We start from the raw sequence: 22318 nt of genomic DNA, 5'->3' as shown, positions 1-22318 counted from the left end.
CACTTTAATATTGCACATGGTCGCCAAATGAGGTGGAGACACCATACAAACACAATTTTTCATGCACTCCTCCATTTGCCTATAAATTGATCCACTCCTTCAACAATTCTTCCACACCAACATTCTCACTACTTCATCTACATTTCTCACTACTTCTTTTACAATTTCATCTTCAACAAAATCTTCCATTTTCATCTACACCAACTCCCCAACAATATGTCTTTACTCACAATGGGCGAAGCACACAGAGGAACAGTTGCAAACATCGCGACATACGTAAGTTTTTTCTTATACTTCTTTTTTATGTTTCATCTCCACCAACCCCATTTTATTTTTAAATACCGACTTAGTCAAGTGTTACATTATTTCTATTATAGGAGGTCTCAAGGTTTCGAACTCGAGTCCACGAATTTGTCCCAATGGACCCGATGATTCAACCTTATGTTGAACTCGCCGGTTTTGGTCACCTTAGCAAAATTATGTCTTGGTCTATAGATAACAAGTTCATTCTAGCCTTATGCGAAAGATGGAGGCCAGAGACACACACATTTTGGTTTCCAACCGGTGAGTGTACCGTGACGTTAGAAGACGTCTACATGCTTTTAGGACTACGAATTGAAGGCAAAGCTGTTAATGGTAAGACCAACTATGCAAATTCAATTTGCATGGAGCTTTTAAACACTAATTTGTTAGATGATAATGCTAGGGGACAAGGTATACTACTTTCACGCCTAAAGTCATATTATAATAGTTTTTATTTAGATGAGCATTCTACCGAAGATGCTCGAATCATCAAAACTAGGTGTTACATTATGTTGTTACTAGGATCCTTTTTATTTCCCGAAGGTAGTGGTTCTAGCATGCATATTATGTACTTACCTTTACTTAGACATATAGATAGAATAGGTAGTTATAGTTGGGGATCTGCATGTCTAGCCTATCTCTATAGTTCTTTGTGCAAAAACTTCCACAAAGATACTTCTACATTTTCTGGATGTGCTGTTTTGCTACAAGCATGGGGATGGTCAAGACTACCGTCTCTAGCACCTGTCAATAGCAACCCCTTCACTTTTCCATATGCAAAAAAGTAAGTTGTTTAAATTGCTATATCTTTACTTCCTTCCTTACAGTTTATTACCCATAACTAATTTATTTTAACTTTTTGGTGTAGATGGTCGGCACGCGGTATGAATTACAGCAGATGTCTGAGACATTGTATTACTCAATATCGCAACCTGTTGGATCACCTTCGACCGGCAGACGTAAGCAAAATAATTTCATTATTTCTTCATATTATGTTGACTTTTTCTACATTCATTTAAATCCTATCGTCTTTAACATTTCAGTTCATTTGGCGTCCATACCTTAATATGGATCATGAGCATCAGATCAACCCTGAAGACGCAGCCGTATGGACAACATGCACACCGATAATACGGTTCACAACAGTGGAGCTGCACAACACCGACCGTGTGAAGCTGCAGTTTGGTATGGTCCAGAATATCCCAGATCCCCCAGCTAGCCTAGGAGAATGGCATATGCGTAAAGTGAACGACCAATGGAACTACAACCCTTGGCAAACCTTCGCAAGATCAGAGTGTCGCAAGTGGAAGCACCGTCATGACCATGTCTTAACTGACGCAGTCATGCCAAATGAGGTAAAACCAAGTCGTACTTATATGGCTTGGTATAGATCAGTTGGATTTCAATTCATCGCCGATGATATGTACCTCTACGACCCACGCCAGACAAGTTACACACAAGAAGGATCAACATCTAACCCCCAACAACATTCTCAGCCCGGTTACTCACAACCACCTATCCGACAAACTTTCCGTTCCACAAACACACAAACATACAACCAAAACATGCCATTCACCCAACCCCAAAACCAAGAACATCCCCATACCACCACCAACAAATGGACCATCAACCTTCGACCGAACATCGCTTCGCACCCACACCATCACCCTACCAAAGTCGCCTTACCCAAAACACTAACCGCCCCATCACCTACCGTAGCCAAGAACCCCAAACATCACAATACCAAAACATCCCACAACCATATCTCTTCCAAACACCCCAACAACCTTTCCAACCTTTCCTAGACCCATCATTGTCACCCATGTCCCCCTTCAACCGTCCCGGTCGCCCATCCATGAGTCAACCACACCCCAACTTCTCTGGCATGGGTCATGAGCTCAGCTACGCCGGTACACCATCATTGAATACTGAAGACTATGCTGAGTTGGCTGAATACCTCAACGGATCTTCTCCTGTAGGAGGTAATGACGCTCCTGGACCATCAGATGAACAAACACCGGTGCAGAATCGTCAACGTGGGTTAGGGTAGCTAGGGGATGTGGGACCGGAGGTCGGTTAGGTGATCCCGGTCATCACCATTAGGATTCTTTGTGTAAAATCCAAATTTTATTAATATCAATTCGTATTATGTCAAATTTATCTTTGTGTAAACTCCAAACTTTAGGTTTCTTTCATAATTCTAAAATAAACACATATCATAATACAAAAATTTATAGGTCAGAAACCCTAATTCAAGGACTTGTTATTGTTATGTTGAAGGGCTTGAATTTGGTCCCTTTTGGCAAAATTCACATACACATATTTTGACAGAAACCCTAAATTTGGGTCAAGTTCGCAAGGACCTACCTCACTCATTTTTAATTATTTTGAGGTGGGACCAAGTGCATTGGAAACTTTAAGGTGTCTACTTCACTTCTTATGTTGGACAAAAATTCATAACTCTAACACAAACACATGCAATAATACAAAACATTATAGGTCAGATAACAGATAAAATGTCAAAGAGTCCAACTTCAGGTGCCCATACCTAACTCATAAAAATTGCAAATGATGCAAAACTTTAGTCCAAATTCATTATCTTGAAAAGATCTACAACTTTTATGTTGAAGGTTTTGTCATTTGAGGCTTTTATCATTCAAACTAAAGGGCTTGAAGTTGGTCCCTTTTGGCAAAATTCACATACACTTGTTTTGACATAAACCCTAATTTTGGGTCAAGTTCGCAGGGACCTAACTCACTCATTTTTTATTATTTTTAGGTGGGACCAAGTGCATTGGAAAATTTAAGATGTCTAGTTCAAATGTTATGTTGGACAAAAATTCATATTCCTAAAAGAAACACATGCAATAATACAAAACATTATCGGTCAGATAACAGTTGAAAAACTCATAAGTCCAACTTCAACTGCCCATAACTTTCTCATAAAAAATCCAAATGATGCAAAATTTATATCCAAATTCATTGTCTTGAAAAGATCTACAACTTTCATGTTGGAAGTTTTTTCATTTGAGGCTTTTTTAAGGGAGGCGCCAATTGGATTGGCGCCCCCTCTTAAAAATTACACACAGGCGCCAATTGGATTGGCTAGGGCAGGTGCCCTAGCCAATCCAATTGGCGCCTCCTTGCAATTTTTAAGAGGGGGCACCAATCCAATTGGCGCCTCCCTCTAAAAGTGGGGTATATTGAGAATTTTTTTGAAAACTGGGTTATTTTGGGAATTTGTTCGAAAATGTGGGTTATCTTGATAAATTTGCCAACAAATTCTCTAACAAAAAAAAAACTACAATTAGCCATAGAGAGAGTATGAGTTTTACACTAAACTCTTTAGCAAAAACGAGAATGATAATAAAGAGAAAAAAAAAAGTAATTTCATTCTATTCTCCAAAATATAGCTGAAAACGACATCGATAATAACAAGGCACATGAGATGAGAGTCACACAAATTCACAAAGTGCTGTACAGAAAGATGAATCAAAACAACTCTACTAACCCAGAAATAACAAAAACCATCCTAAACACACATTCTTTATTTTATTTTTTATTTTCCTTTAATAAAAAGTACTAAATAAAAAACATTGGTGACTCCGAACACAACGTAAGTGAGTGACAAGTAACAACCTCAAAAAAAAAACCTCACAAACTCATCACTCATTTGTTTGTTGCTACCATTGTTGTTGTTTTGTGTTGTTCCAATGGAGAGCTTAGCACTTCACTCGCTCTCCACTCCTTCATCCACCGTCTTGCTCCATCGTCGTCCACAACCCATTTTCAGATCTCAATCCTCTCTCCCATTCAATCCATCTTCACGTTCAACCCCATCAATCTCTCAATCTTTCTCTTTTCCCTCCAAACCTTCAACCTTTAACCCTTTCTCAAAACCCCATTTCCCAATTCATGCCAATTCATCTCCTCCTCCATCACCATCACCACCGTCCAAATCAGAACCCCTACCCACTATTCTTCAAGGTGCAAAGCCAATTCCTTTCCTGCTTTCAATTTCCATAGGTCTCATTGTTCGCTTCTTTGTTCCAAAACCAGTCGAAGTTACTGCTCAGGCATGGCAATTGCTTTCAATTTTCCTGTCAACCATAGCTGGGCTTGTTCTAAGCCCGCTGCCTGTTGGTGCTTGGGCTTTCCTGGGCCTGACAACATCTGTGGTCACAAAAACTTTAACCTTTACTGCTGCATTTAGTGCTTTTACTAATGAAGTGATTTGGTTGATTGTGATATCTTTTTTCTTTGCTCGTGGATTTGTGAAAACTGGTTTGGGTGATAGAATTGCTACCTATTTTGTGAAATGGATGGGAAAGAGTACTTTGGGACTTTCTTACGGTTTGGTATTTAGTGAGGTTCTTATTGCACCTGCTATGCCTAGTACCACTGCTAGAGCTGGTGGTGTTTTCTTGCCTATTATTAAGTCTCTTGCACTCTCTGCTGGGAGTGAACCAAATAGTCCTACCTCTAAGAGGTTGGGATCTTTTCTTGTTCAGAACCAGTTTCAGGTTTGGTTTTAATCTACTTTAGATTCATGTACTATAATTATTGTGTGAAATTGTGTTCACCTCCTTAACATTTGTTTAGATGATTGTATAAACAATGTAGCACCGACAAATACGCTGACACTGAACACTGATATGTAGACACCGTTGGTAATTTGAGGAAATTGAAGTGATTGAATATGAGTTGGTGTCAGACACATCTTCGATCTAAAGTGTCAATTCTACATGTTTTTCAATTTTTGCTTTTAGTGAAATAACTTGAGATGAGCTTGGAGTATGTCTTATTTTGTCTTATTAAATTGTATTTCATTTTCATCCTTTGTTGTGTTTATTGATTTTATGAGACATGATGCCTCTGTGTATGTTTGGCTTATTGTAATTATATGTTCTCAGCGATGTTTTGCGTTTGCGAATTGCTATCATATGTTGATGAAATAACTTGTGTGTTGCCTCCGTGATACATGACAGTGTGCAGCAAATTCCAGTGCTCTTTTCCTAACTGCTGCTGCTCAAAACCTGCTGTGTGTTAAATTAGCCGAAGAGCTTGGGGTGATAATTTCAAACCCTTGGGTTACGTGGTTCAAGGCAGCTAGTTTACCCGCATTCGTTTGTCTTCTGGCTACGCCGTTGATTTTATACAAGATCTGCCCCCCTGAAATTAAGGACACGCCAGAAGCACCTGCCATGGCTACTAAGAAACTGGAAACCATGGGTCCTGTCACTAAAAATGAATGGATTATGGTTTCCACAATGCTTTTTGCAGTCTCTTTGTGGATCTTAGGGTATGTTCTATGCCTTCTATTGTAATAGTCTATTGATATTTTGGATTTAGTAAATAAATCTTCACACGGTGATGCTGAAGATATTAAACTTTGATGGAAGTATGTTTCTATTGATATTTTATCTGATGCCTTACAATGCAATTTCTTCTAGTAGAACTCAATACTATCAATATTTCTTCGTTCATGCAGAGATGCTATTGGCATAGCAAGTGCCGTAACTGCGATGGTGGGTTTATCAATACTCCTCGTATCAGGAGTCCTTGACTGGCAAGACTGTTTGAATGAAAAATCGGCATGGGATACCTTGGCTTGGTTTGCCATTCTAGTTGGTATGGCAAGTCAGTTGACAAACCTCGGGATTGTGGGCTGGATGTCGGATTGTGTGGCCAACAGCCTTCGAACATTCTCCTTGAGTTGGCCAGCTTCATTGGCTGTTCTTCAGTCTGCTTATTTCTTCATCCACTACCTTTTTGCAAGCCAGACCGGCCATGTAGGGGCTTTATTCTCCGCGTTTCTTGCCATGCAAAGGGCAGCTGGTGTTCCTGGTGTTCTCGCAGCACTTGCTTTAGGTTATAATACAAATCTTTTCGGCGCAATTTCTCACTACAGCAGTGGTCAAGCTGCTGTATACTATGGAGGTTTGTGTTACCCTTTATACTTGTGAATTTGGTTTGATTATATGTTGAAGTATCGGTAACTTATGTGATTTCGATTCTTGTTTTTGAACAGCTGGCTATGTCGACCTTCCTGATATATTCAGAACAGGATTCATTATGGCGGTTATTAACGCAATCATCTGGGGAGGTGTTGGCTCCGTGTGGTGGAAATTTTTGGGCTTGTATTGATTAGTTTCCATTTGCATGTAAGTAAATAGCAGTTCTATATGCTTCTTTATCCCCGGCCGAAAGATAAGGTCCCTCTCATTTTGAGGACAGTTGAGTTCATCATAAAGCTTTTTCTGCTTTTAGCTCAATTATTTGTTGGTTACCCTTGCCTGACTTTATATACCTTCACTGATATACTTACAATGATTTGAATGTGGGAGCTTATGGCAAGTTCTAGAATAATTTTTACCCGATTTCACCATGTTTTTGGAGTGTCTTTCTTTCCCTTGTAGAATTCATGTGTAGCTCTAATATTTCGTCTCGTTAATTGAAAATAATATCTTAAAATTCAATGTAATGTCACAAATTCAGTGAGTTAATCAGTTGCAAAATATGAGTTGTTTGAACATCATGATGGTGTTGAAGACCTAAAGGCGGGAGTGAAAGAGTATAGAAGTTAAGTGAGTCATGGAATAAGTACTATGCCTGTAATTTTATGGAACAAATACAACGAAAGGTTTTACCTGTCTCAAGAATTTGCAAGTTTGTCTTGTTGACATTGAATCAAAAGTAGCCAAAATTTCTGAGGCTGCATAGTATGAATATTCCAATACCAACTGGTGCATCCAAACATTATAGGGATAGCAGTCTAGAAAAATTGATACAGCCATTAAAATCAATCTGTTATGTTGCAAATAATGGAGAGATACATTAGAGTAAACATGGAACACGAGAAATTAAGGATGTATTTATGCTTACCTTTTGTCCATGGATAAGGCCTTAGGAGTTGGAACTTGTAGAAGAATGCTTTAAAATCTCATGCGATGAAGTGAAAGAAAACATGTGGCAGGTCCGGCGACCATAGACGGTGGTGGTTCGCATTAGTGGTCGAAATTCGGTCGGTGTGGTGGAGCTCCGGTGGCGGGTGGCAGTTCTGGACGACAGTCCTCAAGCAGCGGGTCCGGTTCGAGCGATTTGTGAGTATCAAGTTTGGTCATTTCGGTTTGCGGACCCATTCGTTTATGGACTATGTTTTAGGCATGTTACAAAACTGATGGATTTTAGCAATTATAAATATGTATCTCTATCACTATTGATAGTAGAATTTGAAGGAAGGAAGAAGGTAGACGTGGAAATCATAGTTAAAAAATATAAATATGCACACACAAATTTAGGAAAGGAAAAATATTGTCTAATTTATTGAAAATAAAAGAATGAAAATTATTGAATTTGAAATTTGAATTTTTTTTGGAAATAACAAGAAATTTAGCACACTTAGATATCTAGGTGAGATTATTCTATATCAAGATCGTCATAGAAAAATATGTCTTGTGGTAGTTGGGTTTGGTCAGGAATAAAGTGTCGGACTATGAAATCAATCTTGTCATTGACTACATATATTTTCCCACTTATAATTTTGACTATGTCTTTGATTATGGGTAGTTGAGAAAGTTGAGGAGGAGGACAGTCGAAGTCGTCTATCACTGGTAACTTCTTGAATTTTTCCTTTTCTTTTCTTCTCATTTGATGAGGATTTTTCAGTCATATTTCCATTTATAATCTCAATTTTCATTGATGGTAAGACGGATTTTTCTATTTTAGTTGTCTCTTATTTGAATTCTTCATCTTCGAAGTTGTATCTAGTTTCTTCTAAATTTTTTGTAAGTAGGTTTCCTTATGGAAGACATACTTCTTCTTTCTTGTTCTCCATCATGTAGTCAGTTACTTGTTCCGCCCAATCCACCTTGAGTTTGTTCTCTATTAGCCATATTGTTTCTGCATCATCTTGGGTTATGAGGCTGAAATTGATTTTCTTTGAAAAGAGAATGTGATTGATCACATAATGAATCATGCGACTCTCAGGGAGAATGTGTCCAACAGTGAAGGGATATGTTATGATGGGTGATGGCTTCTTCATGATAGAGGATGCAACTAGTTGATAGTTGTATTGTTTACTTTGCCTATGGGGTCCGACGATGAGATCTTCATGAGGGAGATTTAGCATCTTTCTGAATTCTTTTATCGATAAAGTTATTCAATGCCTTTTTACTTCAGTTTGAAGTATTCAATCTGTGATGTGAAAATTTAAGTAGAAAATTTTGACTAAGGAGGGATAAGCCTTTTTGTGGGGCATACAGAGGAAAACGCATAGGTTGAGTTCTTCGAAGGTTTTGAAGAATTCACATTCCTTGAAATCTTTTGGATCTAGGATGTGAATTCTCATAAAGGATCGATTGGAAAACCTTTTGAGCAATCTTATTTCTTGTTGTTTGGTAGTGAAGAATTAAGAAAAAAGGTTGGTGGAAAGGGTTGGATTTTTGAGAGCCATGATGATTTTGAAGAAAAATCTCACACTTGTAGAGAAAAATATGCAATGAGAAAAAAATGAAAGAAAAATACATATTTATAGTGTGCCTTCTGAAGATTTCATCAAATGTTTCAGGAAAGTATTTATTGTAGATTGTGCTGATTGAAAATCAAATCAAAATCTTTCCACATTGAGTGAGCCAATCGATTGATAAATCAGATATCTCCAGATTTTGTTCGTTTATCATCAATGTTGCGATCTTCCTTGATTGGAGGGAAAGTTTATCTTGGATGTGATTTGAAATTAGGCATGCCAAGCTTCTTTAATTGATTGCCACAATGCCAATCGATTGAGTTTTCGTTGTTCAACCTCCTTGGTGCATCTTTGGGTCTTGTGTTGGTTTTAATTACTTTTATACGCTCCGTTTTAAGCTTATTTGCACTTCCTTTATAAAATACTTGAAACAACTCACCTTTTGGGTTAGAAAACAATTTTGTTGGATGGGCAAAATAATAAATTCCTTATTTTAAGGGTTTTGTTCTGTGGCGGAACCAGAAATTGTGATAATTGCAGAAATTATGGTGGAGTGGAGTTTCCAATGCACTATGTAGATGTGATACCATGGATCAAAGGTTGCAATCATGGTGTTTCTTGAACCAGAGGTATCGGTCTTGAAGTGATGTCGTTAATTGTTGTTTATCATCTCCAATACGGTGTACCTAGATGGGGTACTTGTATGGTTAACACTCCAACATCCAAATCACTTTAGAGTTTAAGATATGGGTAGTGAAAATGGACATTAGAGATTGTGTACTTGGGTACCATTTATGAAGGTGTTTATACCTTGCGCCTGAAGGAGTAAGTTAAATAATGGGCCTCGTGCTATTGAGCATTTGGCCGACACGAAGTAGTGGCCCCAGGTCTTTGGCCGACATAGAAGAGTTGCTCCAACACTCCTAAGGCATGTTTGATGTTGGGGGAGACTTTTAATAATAATAGTTGGCCTCAAAGGAAATTCATCCAGACATTGACTGACATGCACTGCTTTCGTTTTGCCAAAGCGTGACACGAATGTGAGCATTCAACGTAATCCCATCATTGAAACGTTTCTTCGTTTTTCTTTGACGTGTGACCTGAAAATGTATGGGATGATGTGACATAATTTTCTGTGTATTAGTATACTTGAGTGTAGTTGTCTTCCTCAGATGAAATCTGATTGTCGATTTTCCTTATATGACGTACATCTTATTATATTTCCTCCATTGGTTTTTCTCAAAGCATCTCTCTCTCTCTCTCTCTCTCTCTCTCTCTATATATATATATATATATATATATATATATATATATATATAGATATATATATATATTATATATATATATATATATAATATATATATATAATATATATATATATATATATATATATATATATATATATATATATATATATATATATATAATGAAAACTATAAATGTGTCAAAAAGCAGCAACTTTATCATCTTGCAATTTAACTATATATTTTTAATTAAAGTTAATTTTATTAATTAGTCTAAGGATTTGGGGAGACAACCTTGAATGAATAAGTTGATTGCAAAGACTCGTACTAAAAAATCGGGGGATGTTGTTGACGAACGTACCATATTAACTTTCGTAAGTTATTTATATTGTATTATTTTATTTAAATTAACTTTTATATATGAATAAATTGTTTAAGTTTTTTAAATATCTAATAGTAAAATTGTGGTATGATTTACATGTGGTAACTAATTTGATGTTTGTGACATGAAAATCACGTAGCTTATTTCATTATTTAATTTAATTCTTATATATTGTTTAAACTATATTTAATTTAATTTTTGTTGTTGCATGTGTAGAAGGACTATGATATATTGCTTGTAAATGTTTTAATTCAAAATTATCAGTATACTATGATAGATTCAAATTCGATTGATGATCATGTGAATCTTTATATTTGAAATCTAGTAATTGGCTGGAAATGATCTAATAAGTGTTTATTTGATGCTGGATCTTTGACCGAGAACTACAGACCAAAGAGTATGACATTATTTTAAGAGTTGCGGATGAGGAATGATCGTCACGTCCACAATAATTGACACCCCAAATGATGGAAACAATGCGGCAATTTACGCTAAATGAGACGAGATGTGAGGCGGCATAACGTGAGGCGACAATAAATATCCAAATGAAGAAAATGAAAAAGAGACAAATTAAGATGGATGAAATAATGCGACAATTGCTCTCACAACAAGGAACCAAGCAAATAATTCAATGACAAAGTGATGTGGATGATGCTGATGATGTGGAGGAAGATATGTATGATGATGTTGATTGATATTTTTTTTATTGTGATTATACTTTTAAATATTAATTTTTGTAAAATATTTATAATTATTTTGAATGTAATCATTTTAAATTGAAATTTATGTTTTTAATTATTATTTGAAAATATTAATATTTTTAATTATAATAAATTTATAATTTTTTTATTAATTTCGTATTAAATATATTTATAAATAAGAATTATTAATTTAATAGTTAATAAATTAATAAATATTTTTTTAATAAAAATTAATCTATAACATGAAAAACACGATATTAACAATAAATATTTTTTAAAATTAATGGTATGGAAACATGCCGCAAAAATGATATTAGTGACGTGAAAATCACGTGGCAAAATTGTAATCATGACCTGCAAACCTGACATACATCAGAATAGAAGCAGAATTACAGCAGAATTTTGTGACGTGAAAATCACGTGACAAATGTTTGTGATGTGATAATCACAACGCAACGTTGTGATGTATTTTCACGTGGACGAAAAATTGCTACAATAGCTCTTGCCTCGTGAATAAATAAGATGTTAAATTTGCTTGGTTTCCACATTTATGACGTCGGCAACATCTTTTTTAGTGTTAATGATATAATAATAAAATTTTAAAGATATAATAGAAAAAATAGGATTAATTATTCATTTATATTATATTGTATATAAATGTTTTTCTCTAGAATGATTTATAATAAAAAATGAAAGGAGTAACCGTAATATCTTTGAAATTATTTGAATATGTCAATACTTTTAATTAATCAAACTAATAATATTTAATATAATATTTAATAATATGTCATATTTTTAATATAATAAAAAATTAATTATTTTAATTTTCAACACATTGAATATATATATTTTAAAATAACCTTAAAAATGTTTTAAAGAATTTTCCTAAATAATATTCTATTTCATTGCACCTCATTTCAATACATGTTACATGATCACCCATCTAAGCTTACCTTTATTAGAAAGTTTGAAGCTAGAAAGTGGAAGCGAAGCTCATTTTGACCATTGAATGGAAGAATAGTCATGGTCAACGTGATAATGCAAATTTGAATACTACTAGAATACAGAACCGCCCGTCTCCATTCATTGAATAAAAACCGAATCAATTTTATTATTAATTAGTTTAAACTAAAGTTAGTTTTCTCTAACTGTAAACACATTTTACATTATTACCCCCATAAAATAAAATTAAAAACATAATTTGACAGGATATAATAGTTGACATTTTATATATATTTTCTTTTTTTCTTTCTTTAATTAGTTTGCAGTTGGAATCTTATTGCCCATTATTTTCTTGATTGTGCCATCCCACATCTTGTATGTGATAGTAATAAAATATGGGTCATTATAACTTGTGTTCAATTATGGAAGCAGGAATAAAAAACGAGATCCCAGAGAGATCTGAGATCTGCTACGGTGGTGAATACGGCGGAACGGAATGACCTATAATATTTATTATTAATATATTTTTAATTTAAATAATATTATAATAATATATATTTTATCTAATCTTTCTAAAATATTTCAAACCCCTTCTCAATATAATTTTTTAATTCTTCAAAATAAATTCTTTTTTTACAAACGGGGCATTTGATTAATTAATTAGTTTACAAATTCGATCAAATTAATTTTTTTAATAAATTCATCGTTTTAGGGAATAATTGACAATAAAAAATAAGATTGATTCAACATGAATTAATCAATGTTTTAAAATTGAATAAAGATATGGCGTCACTCTTTTTATTAGTTGAACCATTCAATTACTAATCAAATAATAAAACTATAATTATTTTTATAAGTTAATTTTTTAAATTCAAATTTTAAATATAATTATCATAAATAATAAAATAATAAAAATATAAATATAAATTAATTTTAAATAAAGTATAATTAAAATTGAATAACAAAATAATTATAAAATTAATTTTAAAAGAATATTTTAAGTAAATTTTGAACCAAATGTATTTATATTATAATTTAAAAAGTTACCCAAACGAAACCGTTTTGTTTCAAACATTAAGGGCCTGTTTGAAATGAATCTTAAAAACTCTTTTTTAGTTTTTGAAAATTTAAAATTTAAAAACTTGTTTGAATATAATGTTTTGCAAAAGTGTTTTTAAAAACTCTTTTCTATTTTTCAGTTTTTAAAAGTAAAAAAGTGAAACAGTTTAGTTGTGTTTTGCTTCTCACTTTTTAGTTTTTAGTATTATAAAACTTGAAGAAAAAACATAAAAAATTTATAATTTTCATTTATAACGTTAATATGATTTAAAAGATTAGATTATCAAACAAGTTTTTTCATTTTCATATTTTTAAAACAGTTTTTAAAAATTACTTTATCAAACAAAATTTTTGTTAATTTTCTTCTTAAAAATAGTTTTTTAAAATAGATTTGAAAAACAAATTTTAAGAACTAAAATTGAAAAGTGTTTCAAACAGGCTCTAAATACATCATTTCTAAAAACGCTGAATTGTCAATAATCAATTTCCACTATTTCAATAATCCTATCAAATCAATAACCTATCTGATTTCGGTTTGACAAATTTTATAGGATGGTGCAATCCAATTTTTAAGCATTCCTACCATTAGAATAGAAAGAAATGTCACGTGATGGTGATGAATCGAATATAAATATTTTTATATTGACAGTATATAATATTTAATCTCTTAAATAACGATTTAATTGAAATATACTTACTGGTAAAATAATTTTACATTGCCAGTTAATCTTAAATGTTGGATACTGATTTTTTTTTTTATTTTCATTTTAAAAATATATAAAATAATACAAAAAAATGATAGTGATGAATCGACAACATAAATTCTTTTATACTTACCGTGGATAATAATTAATCCCTTAATTGAAATACATTGACAGTATAAAATGATTTTAAACCATATACGTTGGATATTGAAAAAAATTTGACCTTAATTTTAAAAACATATAAAATAATGCAAATGAGTGATGATGATGAGTCGACAATATAATTTTTTTTACAATAACCGTGCATAATAATTAATCCCCTAATAAATATCTAATGAAAGAAAGATATGACGTGGCATTTTATTAAGATATAATAAAACAAAACTGTGATCTTGTGGTATAATCTAAAAGAGTCTGTATCTATTAGTTTATAAAATAAATGAGGAACGCATTGGGGTTAAGAGGAGACACCGTTCTCTCTTCAACGTTTCGGCGTTACTTCCTCTACTGTTCTATAGAGAAGACTTTCAATTTTATATAAATACAATTAAGAGCCACAATCACAACAACACCGTTCTCTTGCATCTTCATTTGCTCCAACAAAACTATGGCTGCTCCTACTTTCAATCTCTCTTCTTCTTCTTCCTCAACGCCACTCTCATCTTCCCGGTACTTTTCTCATCTCTATCAATCTCTAACCAATTTTCCTCCTGTTGTTTTCTCTCAACTCATTTTATCAATTTTCCGTTTAAAACGATTTAATTTTACTTACAAATGTGAAAGTTAGTTAGAGTTGTGAAAGTTAGTTAGACTTGTTTTATTTTGTGGATTCTCTATTACCTCTCTCTATATAATAGATTTACTATTTTTCATTGTGACAACACTTCAAAATCAATTTCAGATCTCTAGAGTCAATTTTTAATACTCGATTCGTGAAACCAAATATAGGCCGGGTTGCCGAAATCTACTCTGATTTATGGACCTAGATTTTTTAGCTTAGACTATGCGTGTGTTTGGTTCTATGGTGAAAATGATTGATTTTGAATGAATTGAATCTGTAAAGTTGATTCTAGTTAAGAGTGAGTTGAAGATAAAGTGATTTATGTTTTGATAAATTTATGTAAAAGTTAGTTGTAGAGTAAATTTTAAGGTAAAAATCACGTTTAACTTCAAAAGCTGCAAATTATAGCTTTAAGTAGAAAAAATTCTGGAGGCAGAATCAATTCTACTTTAAAATAGCCAAACACCTCAAAATCTTTCGAAAATCAATTTTTACACCTATAGAATTGTTTTTGGTTCTTCCGAAAGCTAAACCAAACATACTTCTTCTCATTGTGTCTTAGAGCTTTTAAATTTCATGATTTTTTTTTGTTTCTCTTTTGATTTGATGTTTGGATGTTACTATTTGAAATTAACCTTTGATTTAATCTGTTCTTCAATGTAGGGTATCCAACCACTTCAAATTATTCAGTGATTTCCCCCCTGTCAAACTGAATTATAAATTTGCTTCAAGTCATAATGCTGCTTTTATGGTTAAAGCTGCATTGGTAACCGGAGGAGGTGACCTGCTTTCTTATCCAAAAAATAGCAATGATGTTGTCATAGGTAAAGATTTGGTTGTTGTTGATGAGTCGAATGGAACGTCGGCACAAGACTCCGGGATAACAAGCGTCTTTTTCCCTACTGACAACAATGAATTTGATTTGGACAGTCCCGCAGAAGGTTTCGCTTCTATCCCTGAGGCCATTGAAGACATTCGCCAGGGAAAGGTTGTGAAATAGTGTAACTAACTTTTACATCTAATATAAGTTTTTACTTTTGTTGTTGTTGATATTATGATAGATTTATTTTCTTAACGGATATTAATCATGCAGATGGTAGTGGTTGTAGATGATGAAGATAGAGAAAATGAAGGAGACTTGATAATGGCGGCACAGTTGGCAACACCTGAAGCTATGGCTTTTATAGTAAAGCATGGAACTGGCATTGTTTGTGTAAGCATGAAAGAGGAAGATCTTGATAGATTGGAACTTCCTTTGATGGTGGACAGTAAGGCCAATGCCGAAAAACTTTGTACAGCATTCACTGTGACAGTGGTATGTATTACTGTTCTTAATTCTTAATTGCATCTTTACACATCTGGAGTTAGTGCCATATCCCCATTGTTCAACAATACGTTTAGTCGAAAATGTTGTGTTGCGAATTTCAAACAAACTGTTAATTTCTGCAATCTGCAATGACAATATTGGACTAAGGTCTTGCGCTTATATATATCATGCGGAACTTGTATAATGCATTTAATTTGTTGCATGTGATAACTGATAGGCTTTCAAATCAAGAAAACTACTGAAATTTGATCTGTTATGTTGTTGAAGGAATTTTCTTTTGACGTGGTTTAGGCCTTTTATTGATAGATTTGATACATTTCGACTATTTAAATGCATTTGTAGGATGCTAAACATGGTACAACCACAGGGGTGTCAGCTCATGATCGGGCAACTACTGTCTTGGCCCTTGCGTCTAGAGATTCAACTCCAGCTGATTTCAACCGCCCAGGCCATATTTTTCCACTAAAATACAGAGATGGCGGTGTCTTGAAGAGAGCTGGACATACAGAAGCTTCAGTTGATCTTACCGTACTTGCTGGTTTGGATCCGGTGTCAGTTTTGTGTGAGATTGTAGATGATGATGGTTCCATGGCTAGATTGCCTAAGCTTCGCCAATTTGCCAAGCGTGAGAATTTGAAAATTGTATCTATTGCCGACTTGATAAGGTAAGTGGTTACAGATCATGGAAGATGTAATACAATTCTTTGGTTGCATATTTATGATGTATTTGATGTTTATTTTTGCATTCAAATGCAGATAACATAATTTACACTCCTCGTGCTGCCTTATATGTAACATTAAATTAGTTGATATCTCAATATATAAGTCTCAATCGTGGCTAAATGTGTTGATATCACGATATATTTACCTACAAATGTTCTATGAGTCTGAATGTTGGGTAGTAGAGAACAGATGTTGTATGACTCTGAATGTTGGATAGTAGAGAACCAACAAAATAATAAGGTAATAAGGCTAGTTTGACAGAGGTGAGGTGTGAGAATATTACATTGAATGAGTTGTCACACTAGATAGTATAAAATTAGAAATAAAGCAACAACAAAAACAACAACCAAGTCTTGTGCCATAATGTTCTAGAAATAAAGTCATTAGGGAGAAAATTGGGGTAGCTCCCTGTCGGCCTTTCCGCCTTAATTGCGATCCACCCCAAGTCGCCTTAGTTGCGACACTTTGACTTGTCTCATTGCAGCCCCCAACACCTTCATCGTGTTGGCTTTGAAGGGGTGAATTTAGTCCCACATTGCTTAGAGATATGGTTTGTGTTGTGTTTATAAGTGGGAGCAATCCTCACCCTACAAGGCAGATTTATAGGGATGAGTTAGACCAAACTCAAATTCTTAGACTTCTGATTCTTGCTGGAGTGTAAAATGGTAAAGTCATGGCTTAGATGGTTTAAGGAAGATAGTCAAATAGTTAGAATAAGGGGGAGTCCAAAAGAAAATTATAGGTCAAAAAATTGAGATTTAGGTCCAAATGACATAGCATTAAGGCATCATTTTATCTTTGTTGTTCCATTTGTTTTTCCCTGCATTAGATTCATTAAATTAAGAATTCACTGTGTAAGTTCAAATACTAAATGGTTGCTTTTTTAATGTAATTTGCTGCCTAGGATGCTTCTTGTTGGTTATAATATAGCAAGGAGGGGATTAACACTTATTGTTGTTATGGCAGATATAGAAGAAAGAGAGACAAATTAGTAGAGTGCTCTTCTGCTGCAAGAATACCTACAATGTGGGGGCCATTCACATCATACTGTTATAAGTCTCTGTTAGACGGGATTGAGCATATTGCAATGGTTAAGGTGAGCATTTCTTGTGTATATAATGTAGTTTATGCGGAACTACCTATATTTCGCAAAACTTAGTTATGGGTTTTGAGTATATCTCATTTAACAGGGTGACATTGGAGATGGACAAGATGTTCTTGTTAGGGTACACTCGGAGTGTCTAACTGGAGACATATTTGGATCTGCCAGATGTGACTGTGGAAATCAGCTTGCACTTGCAATGCAACAGATTGAGGCAGCCGGTAGAGGTGTACTTGTATATTTACGCGGACATGAAGGTAGGGGTATTGGATTGGGCCACAAGCTCCGTGCTTATAACCTACAGGATGATGGGCGCGATACCGTAGAAGCCAATGAGGAGTTGGGATTGCCTGTTGACTCTAGGGAGTATGGCATTGGTGCGCAGGTAATAGATATACACTTATTGGTTTCGATGATGAATCTCTTGCAATAACATTTGAACTGTTTTAATACATGCTGATCACAATTGTTATGGAATTTGAAATGCTACTATTTTTGCAGATACTGAGGGATCTAGGTGTTCAATCTATGAAGTTGATGACTAACAATCCATCAAAATATATTGGTCTCAAAGGTTATGGTTTGACTGTTTCTGGTAGGATCCCATTGTTAACTCTTATCACTTCAGAGAACAAGAGATATTTGGAGACAAAACGTGTGAAAATGGGCCACATCTATGGCACGGAACATAACAGTGGCAATGTTAAAACCGATAGTGTTGAAGATTCAAATTCAAACGGAGTTACTAGCCTTTGAAGCCTTAGAAGAGGAAGTAGAAATTAACACTGCAGCTGAATCCAAAATGTGACAGTTGAATAATTCTATTTATGAATGATTATTTGCATAATTGTTTTGCCTGGTTTTCTTCAACCAGTCACTACTTAATTAGACTTCATTCTGAAACTTAGTGTCATTCATTATAAGATAAGGCCATTGCCAAAACCAATCTCTGGTTTCCTTGTCTTTCTTTTGTTGTCTATTATAGAGATTCATCCAAACTATCGTATTGTATTGTATCATTGGAATATATCAACCATGTTTCTTTCTTCATTTTTGTCAGTGGCTTCTATAATCCATGATAGTAAGAATTACGAAGTCTATAGCTATACTATGTATAGAATTACGAATTAAGAATCACGAAAACTAAATATATATCAAATTTGTTATAAATTATTAATTGAAGTTGTGATTAATTTTATGTTTAAATTATTTTAATTGATCCTCACACACTCTCTCTCTATATATAATTAATTAAAATATTTTTCTAAAAGATAAATAAACAAGTACATATATATTTTGATTCAAGAGAACTGATGAGAGATTTTTTCTAACCTTATCAGAAGTCTTGCTAAGAGTAAAAAGTTTTGTTATAATCACATTGAATCAGATTATAGCATCTATATAAATCAAATCAAAAATTTTCAATTGTTTAAAAAATTATAATATATTTTCTATTTTCCTTTTCTTTGTAGATGTTTTCCATTTTTTCCTACGGTCTTATTTTGCTAGTGTATATGAATTCTATATTCCACTTGCCAACATTACATTGGTCAAAATCGAATTTAGATCTTTTTCAAACAAAATTTTAAATTCAAGTATTGTGAATGAAAAATAAAACCGAATTGAATTGAGTTTGTGAGTTATCTATAAAATAAAATAAAAATAATTTTTTGATAATTTTTTCTTCAATTTTAATAAAGTTGTAAATCAATGAACTGTGCACATTTAGAAAACTTCAATTAAGATAAAACGCATTACTATGATGTGAGTTTAGTGGTAGGCTAAAAATTGAGATACTTGCAATGATACGAGACATCATACTTATTCTCTATTACTCTACATTAAAGACCGAAATGTTATCAACTAATTATAAAAATAAAAATAAAAATAAAAATAAATTAAAATTTCACTGGATTTTGTAATGGACCGTTACCAATTTTCCAATCTCCAACGGAAACTTTTATTTATTTGTTTCTTCGATGATAATCATCCTAAGTGGACCCTTTCAACATCAACGGCTAAAAATAAAACGGCCGCTTCTTCGCATTTCAGCGCATAAATTTCACGCGCTTACATTCCTATAAATATCCCATCTACTCTCTCTACTTTTCCCGAACACTTTACTCTCTTTTCACAACCACTCTTATTACCTCTTTCTATTCGTTTTTTTTTGTAGTGTATTTTGAAGAACTCTGAAGAAATAACAATGTCTCTATTCAATTTGAAATTGGCATTTATGATTGTGGCTGCATTGTTGTTGAGCACTACAATGGCTCAATCTCCAGCTTCATCTCCAACGAAATCGAAGTCACCGAGAAAAGCGATTTCTCCTACACCAGCTGCCGTGACTCAACCACCTGCTTCTTCTCCCGCCAACGGAGGTTCTCCTCCTGAACAATCGGCATCTCCTCCGGCGATCTCTCCGTCTTCAATCTCTGGTCCACCATCTGAAGCACCAGGACCTGCTTCCGGCGGTGTAGTTTTGAACAGAGTCTCTGTTGCTGCTGGATCTGCGCTTTTAATTTTCGTAACTGCTTTGGTCATGTAGACGGAGTTCTTCTATGCATTTTTTTATTTGTTATTTAATTATTTAAACTTATATGAATCCATTGATTTTATTGATTCATTTTGCATTACAGATCTGAATGAAATAGAAATCCGTAACTTTTATTTAATTAATAACTATTAAATATTTATTTCCCCATAACAATTAAATATTTATATCGAGTAAATTACATTCACATTCTTGTGAGGTGTATTAGAATAACACTGCAATTTTCTTCTAATTAGTAAAATATGTATTAGATTTATTTAATACAGTTTAAAATATGTTTAAAATATAATTAAATATATGTGTAAATTTAAAATGAAAAAAGAATTTAAAATAAAAGAATTTTCATATTTGAAAATAAAAACTTTATCTCTCAATAAAGATTTGATAGTAATGTTGAGTGTTATCCAATTTGATAAATATACTAATTTTAAATAAATTATTTAATTATAAAATTAATAATAATCATAAATTATGAATATTTTTTATATAATAATTATAAAATAATTATGTTTTTATTTTAAATAAATTTTGTGTTTTAAGAATTCAAATAAGTATGGGTTCTTTTTAGTTAAATTAAATAGATGGTTAAAGTTTGTTATTTATATTTAAAAAATAAAAAAGAAAAAAAAAAGAAAATTGTGAGAGAAAAACTTTAAAATGAAAGTGAGAAATTGTGAGAAAAAGATATGTGAAAGAAATTTGAAATTTGAATTAAGATAAGAAAATGAAGAGTAAGAAAATTAAAAATAAAAAGTGAAAAATAAATGACATATTAAATGAAATAGTTTCAATTTTTTTAATATTAATTAATTATGAACATAATTTTTTGCTAGTATAATTTTTTTTTAGAAAATGATATATTAAAAAATTAAATAATAATTTATTTTAACGAATAGATAATTGATACGCAAATTCCTCTCACCTCGCACGATCTAAAAAAAACGTTTGTTTTATATATATAAAAGTCTAGAGGAGGAGGTTATTGCATATTTTCAAATTAGAGAAAGTGTTGGTGTACTTTTAATAGAACTTAAAAGAGTGTAATTTTCCCTATATATTTCTAGTCTGATCCCTCTTGTTGAACCACACCATAAAAATTGAAGAACCGAAGATCCACGCTATGACTCCACCAACATTCAAGCATCCAAATCCAATGATCAATACCGTCATTGAACTTATCAGAATTTTTTACCATAATTTCATCAAAAAGTCTAAAAAAAAAGATGTCAAAGCATGATTATCTTTTAATATAACTTTTTTAGTTATACCTCTTTTAATTATATTGACTTTAATCGAAATCCTACTTCGAAATATTCTCCAAACCAACATCGTCATTTATAGTGGAACATTATCTTTCTAAGCTCCTAATAAGTTCATCTCAACATAACTATCCAATTCGAATATGTTCTGATAATAAGATTCTTTAACAAAGCAAGAATTTCTAGTCCAACCCCAAGAGTCCTCCTTATTAGCTACCAATTTAACATTTCTAACATACCCTTTAATCTCCTATTCATTAATTCTTAGATACAAAGTTCTTCTCCATCCAACATGAGTATTCCCATTTCTCTCCCTTTGAAATAATTATCTCCTCAAAGAGAAAAACTTATCTTATGCTAGAATAAAAAAATTCAGGAAAACGCCTTTTAAGATTTCCCCTACTAAGAGTCAAGCCATAATAATGATCTTTCCTTATCTCCTACTCTCCTGACTAAGTTATTCAAAAATCAATCTAACCTAAACCCTCAAATCCCTTTTTTAATGTTTTGAATGTCTTTCTATCACACTGAGTTCTTACTCATGTTAATTTTAATCTACCGTTCAAAACATCAATGCTTTCTATACAACACATTAACCCAAATACTTTGACCTGACTTAACATAAGATTTTTAGATGGATGAAATATTAACTGACTTAACAACTAATGCATTTGAGAATCCAAAAACCTCATTTATCATTGACTTAATATCTTTCCTAAATAACCAACCTAAGAAGTTTTTTTGTTTTATTTAAATAATTGTTTTCCTGC

At 33.0% G+C, this 22318-nt stretch overlaps 4 protein-coding genes across 4 annotated transcripts; all 4 read left to right on the top strand.

Moving 5' to 3' along the window:
* The first annotated feature begins 1213 nt into the window (after positions 1-1213).
* LOC127084444 (uncharacterized) lies at positions 1214-2443 on the top strand. Its single transcript, XM_051024892.1, has 2 exons — positions 1214-1262; positions 1347-2443. The coding sequence occupies exon 2, from the start codon at positions 1371-1373 to the stop codon at positions 2106-2108; it is 738 nt and encodes a 245-aa protein (XP_050880849.1). The 5' UTR covers positions 1214-1262; positions 1347-1370; the 3' UTR covers positions 2109-2443.
* Positions 2444-3819: 1376 nt separating this feature from the next.
* LOC127084433 (dicarboxylate transporter 2.1, chloroplastic) lies at positions 3820-6691 on the top strand. The gene is made up of 4 exons (XM_051024882.1): positions 3820-4826; positions 5292-5605; positions 5795-6243; positions 6335-6691. The coding sequence occupies exons 1-4, from the start codon at positions 4017-4019 to the stop codon at positions 6448-6450; spliced, it is 1689 nt and encodes a 562-aa protein (XP_050880839.1). The 5' UTR covers positions 3820-4016; the 3' UTR covers positions 6451-6691.
* Positions 6692-14236: 7545 nt separating this feature from the next.
* On the top strand, positions 14237-18785 carry LOC127084425 (bifunctional riboflavin biosynthesis protein RIBA 1, chloroplastic). The gene is made up of 7 exons (XM_051024872.1): positions 14237-14471; positions 15247-15571; positions 15677-15898; positions 16253-16575; positions 17600-17729; positions 17824-18120; positions 18237-18785. Exons 1-7 carry the CDS (start codon positions 14410-14412, stop codon positions 18489-18491), a joined length of 1614 nt encoding a protein of 537 aa, XP_050880829.1. The 5' UTR covers positions 14237-14409; the 3' UTR covers positions 18492-18785.
* Positions 18786-19833: 1048 nt separating this feature from the next.
* On the top strand, positions 19834-20361 carry LOC127084413 (classical arabinogalactan protein 1). The gene has a single exon (XM_051024861.1). It carries the CDS (start codon positions 19942-19944, stop codon positions 20281-20283), a length of 342 nt encoding a protein of 113 aa, XP_050880818.1. The 5' UTR covers positions 19834-19941; the 3' UTR covers positions 20284-20361.
* Positions 20362-22318: the final 1957 nt, after the last annotated feature.

The sequence above is a fragment of the Lathyrus oleraceus genome, chromosome 1 (genome assembly GCF_024323335.1).
Source record: "Lathyrus oleraceus cultivar Zhongwan6 chromosome 1, CAAS_Psat_ZW6_1.0, whole genome shotgun sequence".
Taxonomy (NCBI): domain Eukaryota; kingdom Viridiplantae; phylum Streptophyta; class Magnoliopsida; order Fabales; family Fabaceae; genus Lathyrus; species Lathyrus oleraceus.
Note: the sequence above shows the minus strand (reverse complement) of the source record. Positions and strands in the feature narration are given on the sequence as shown.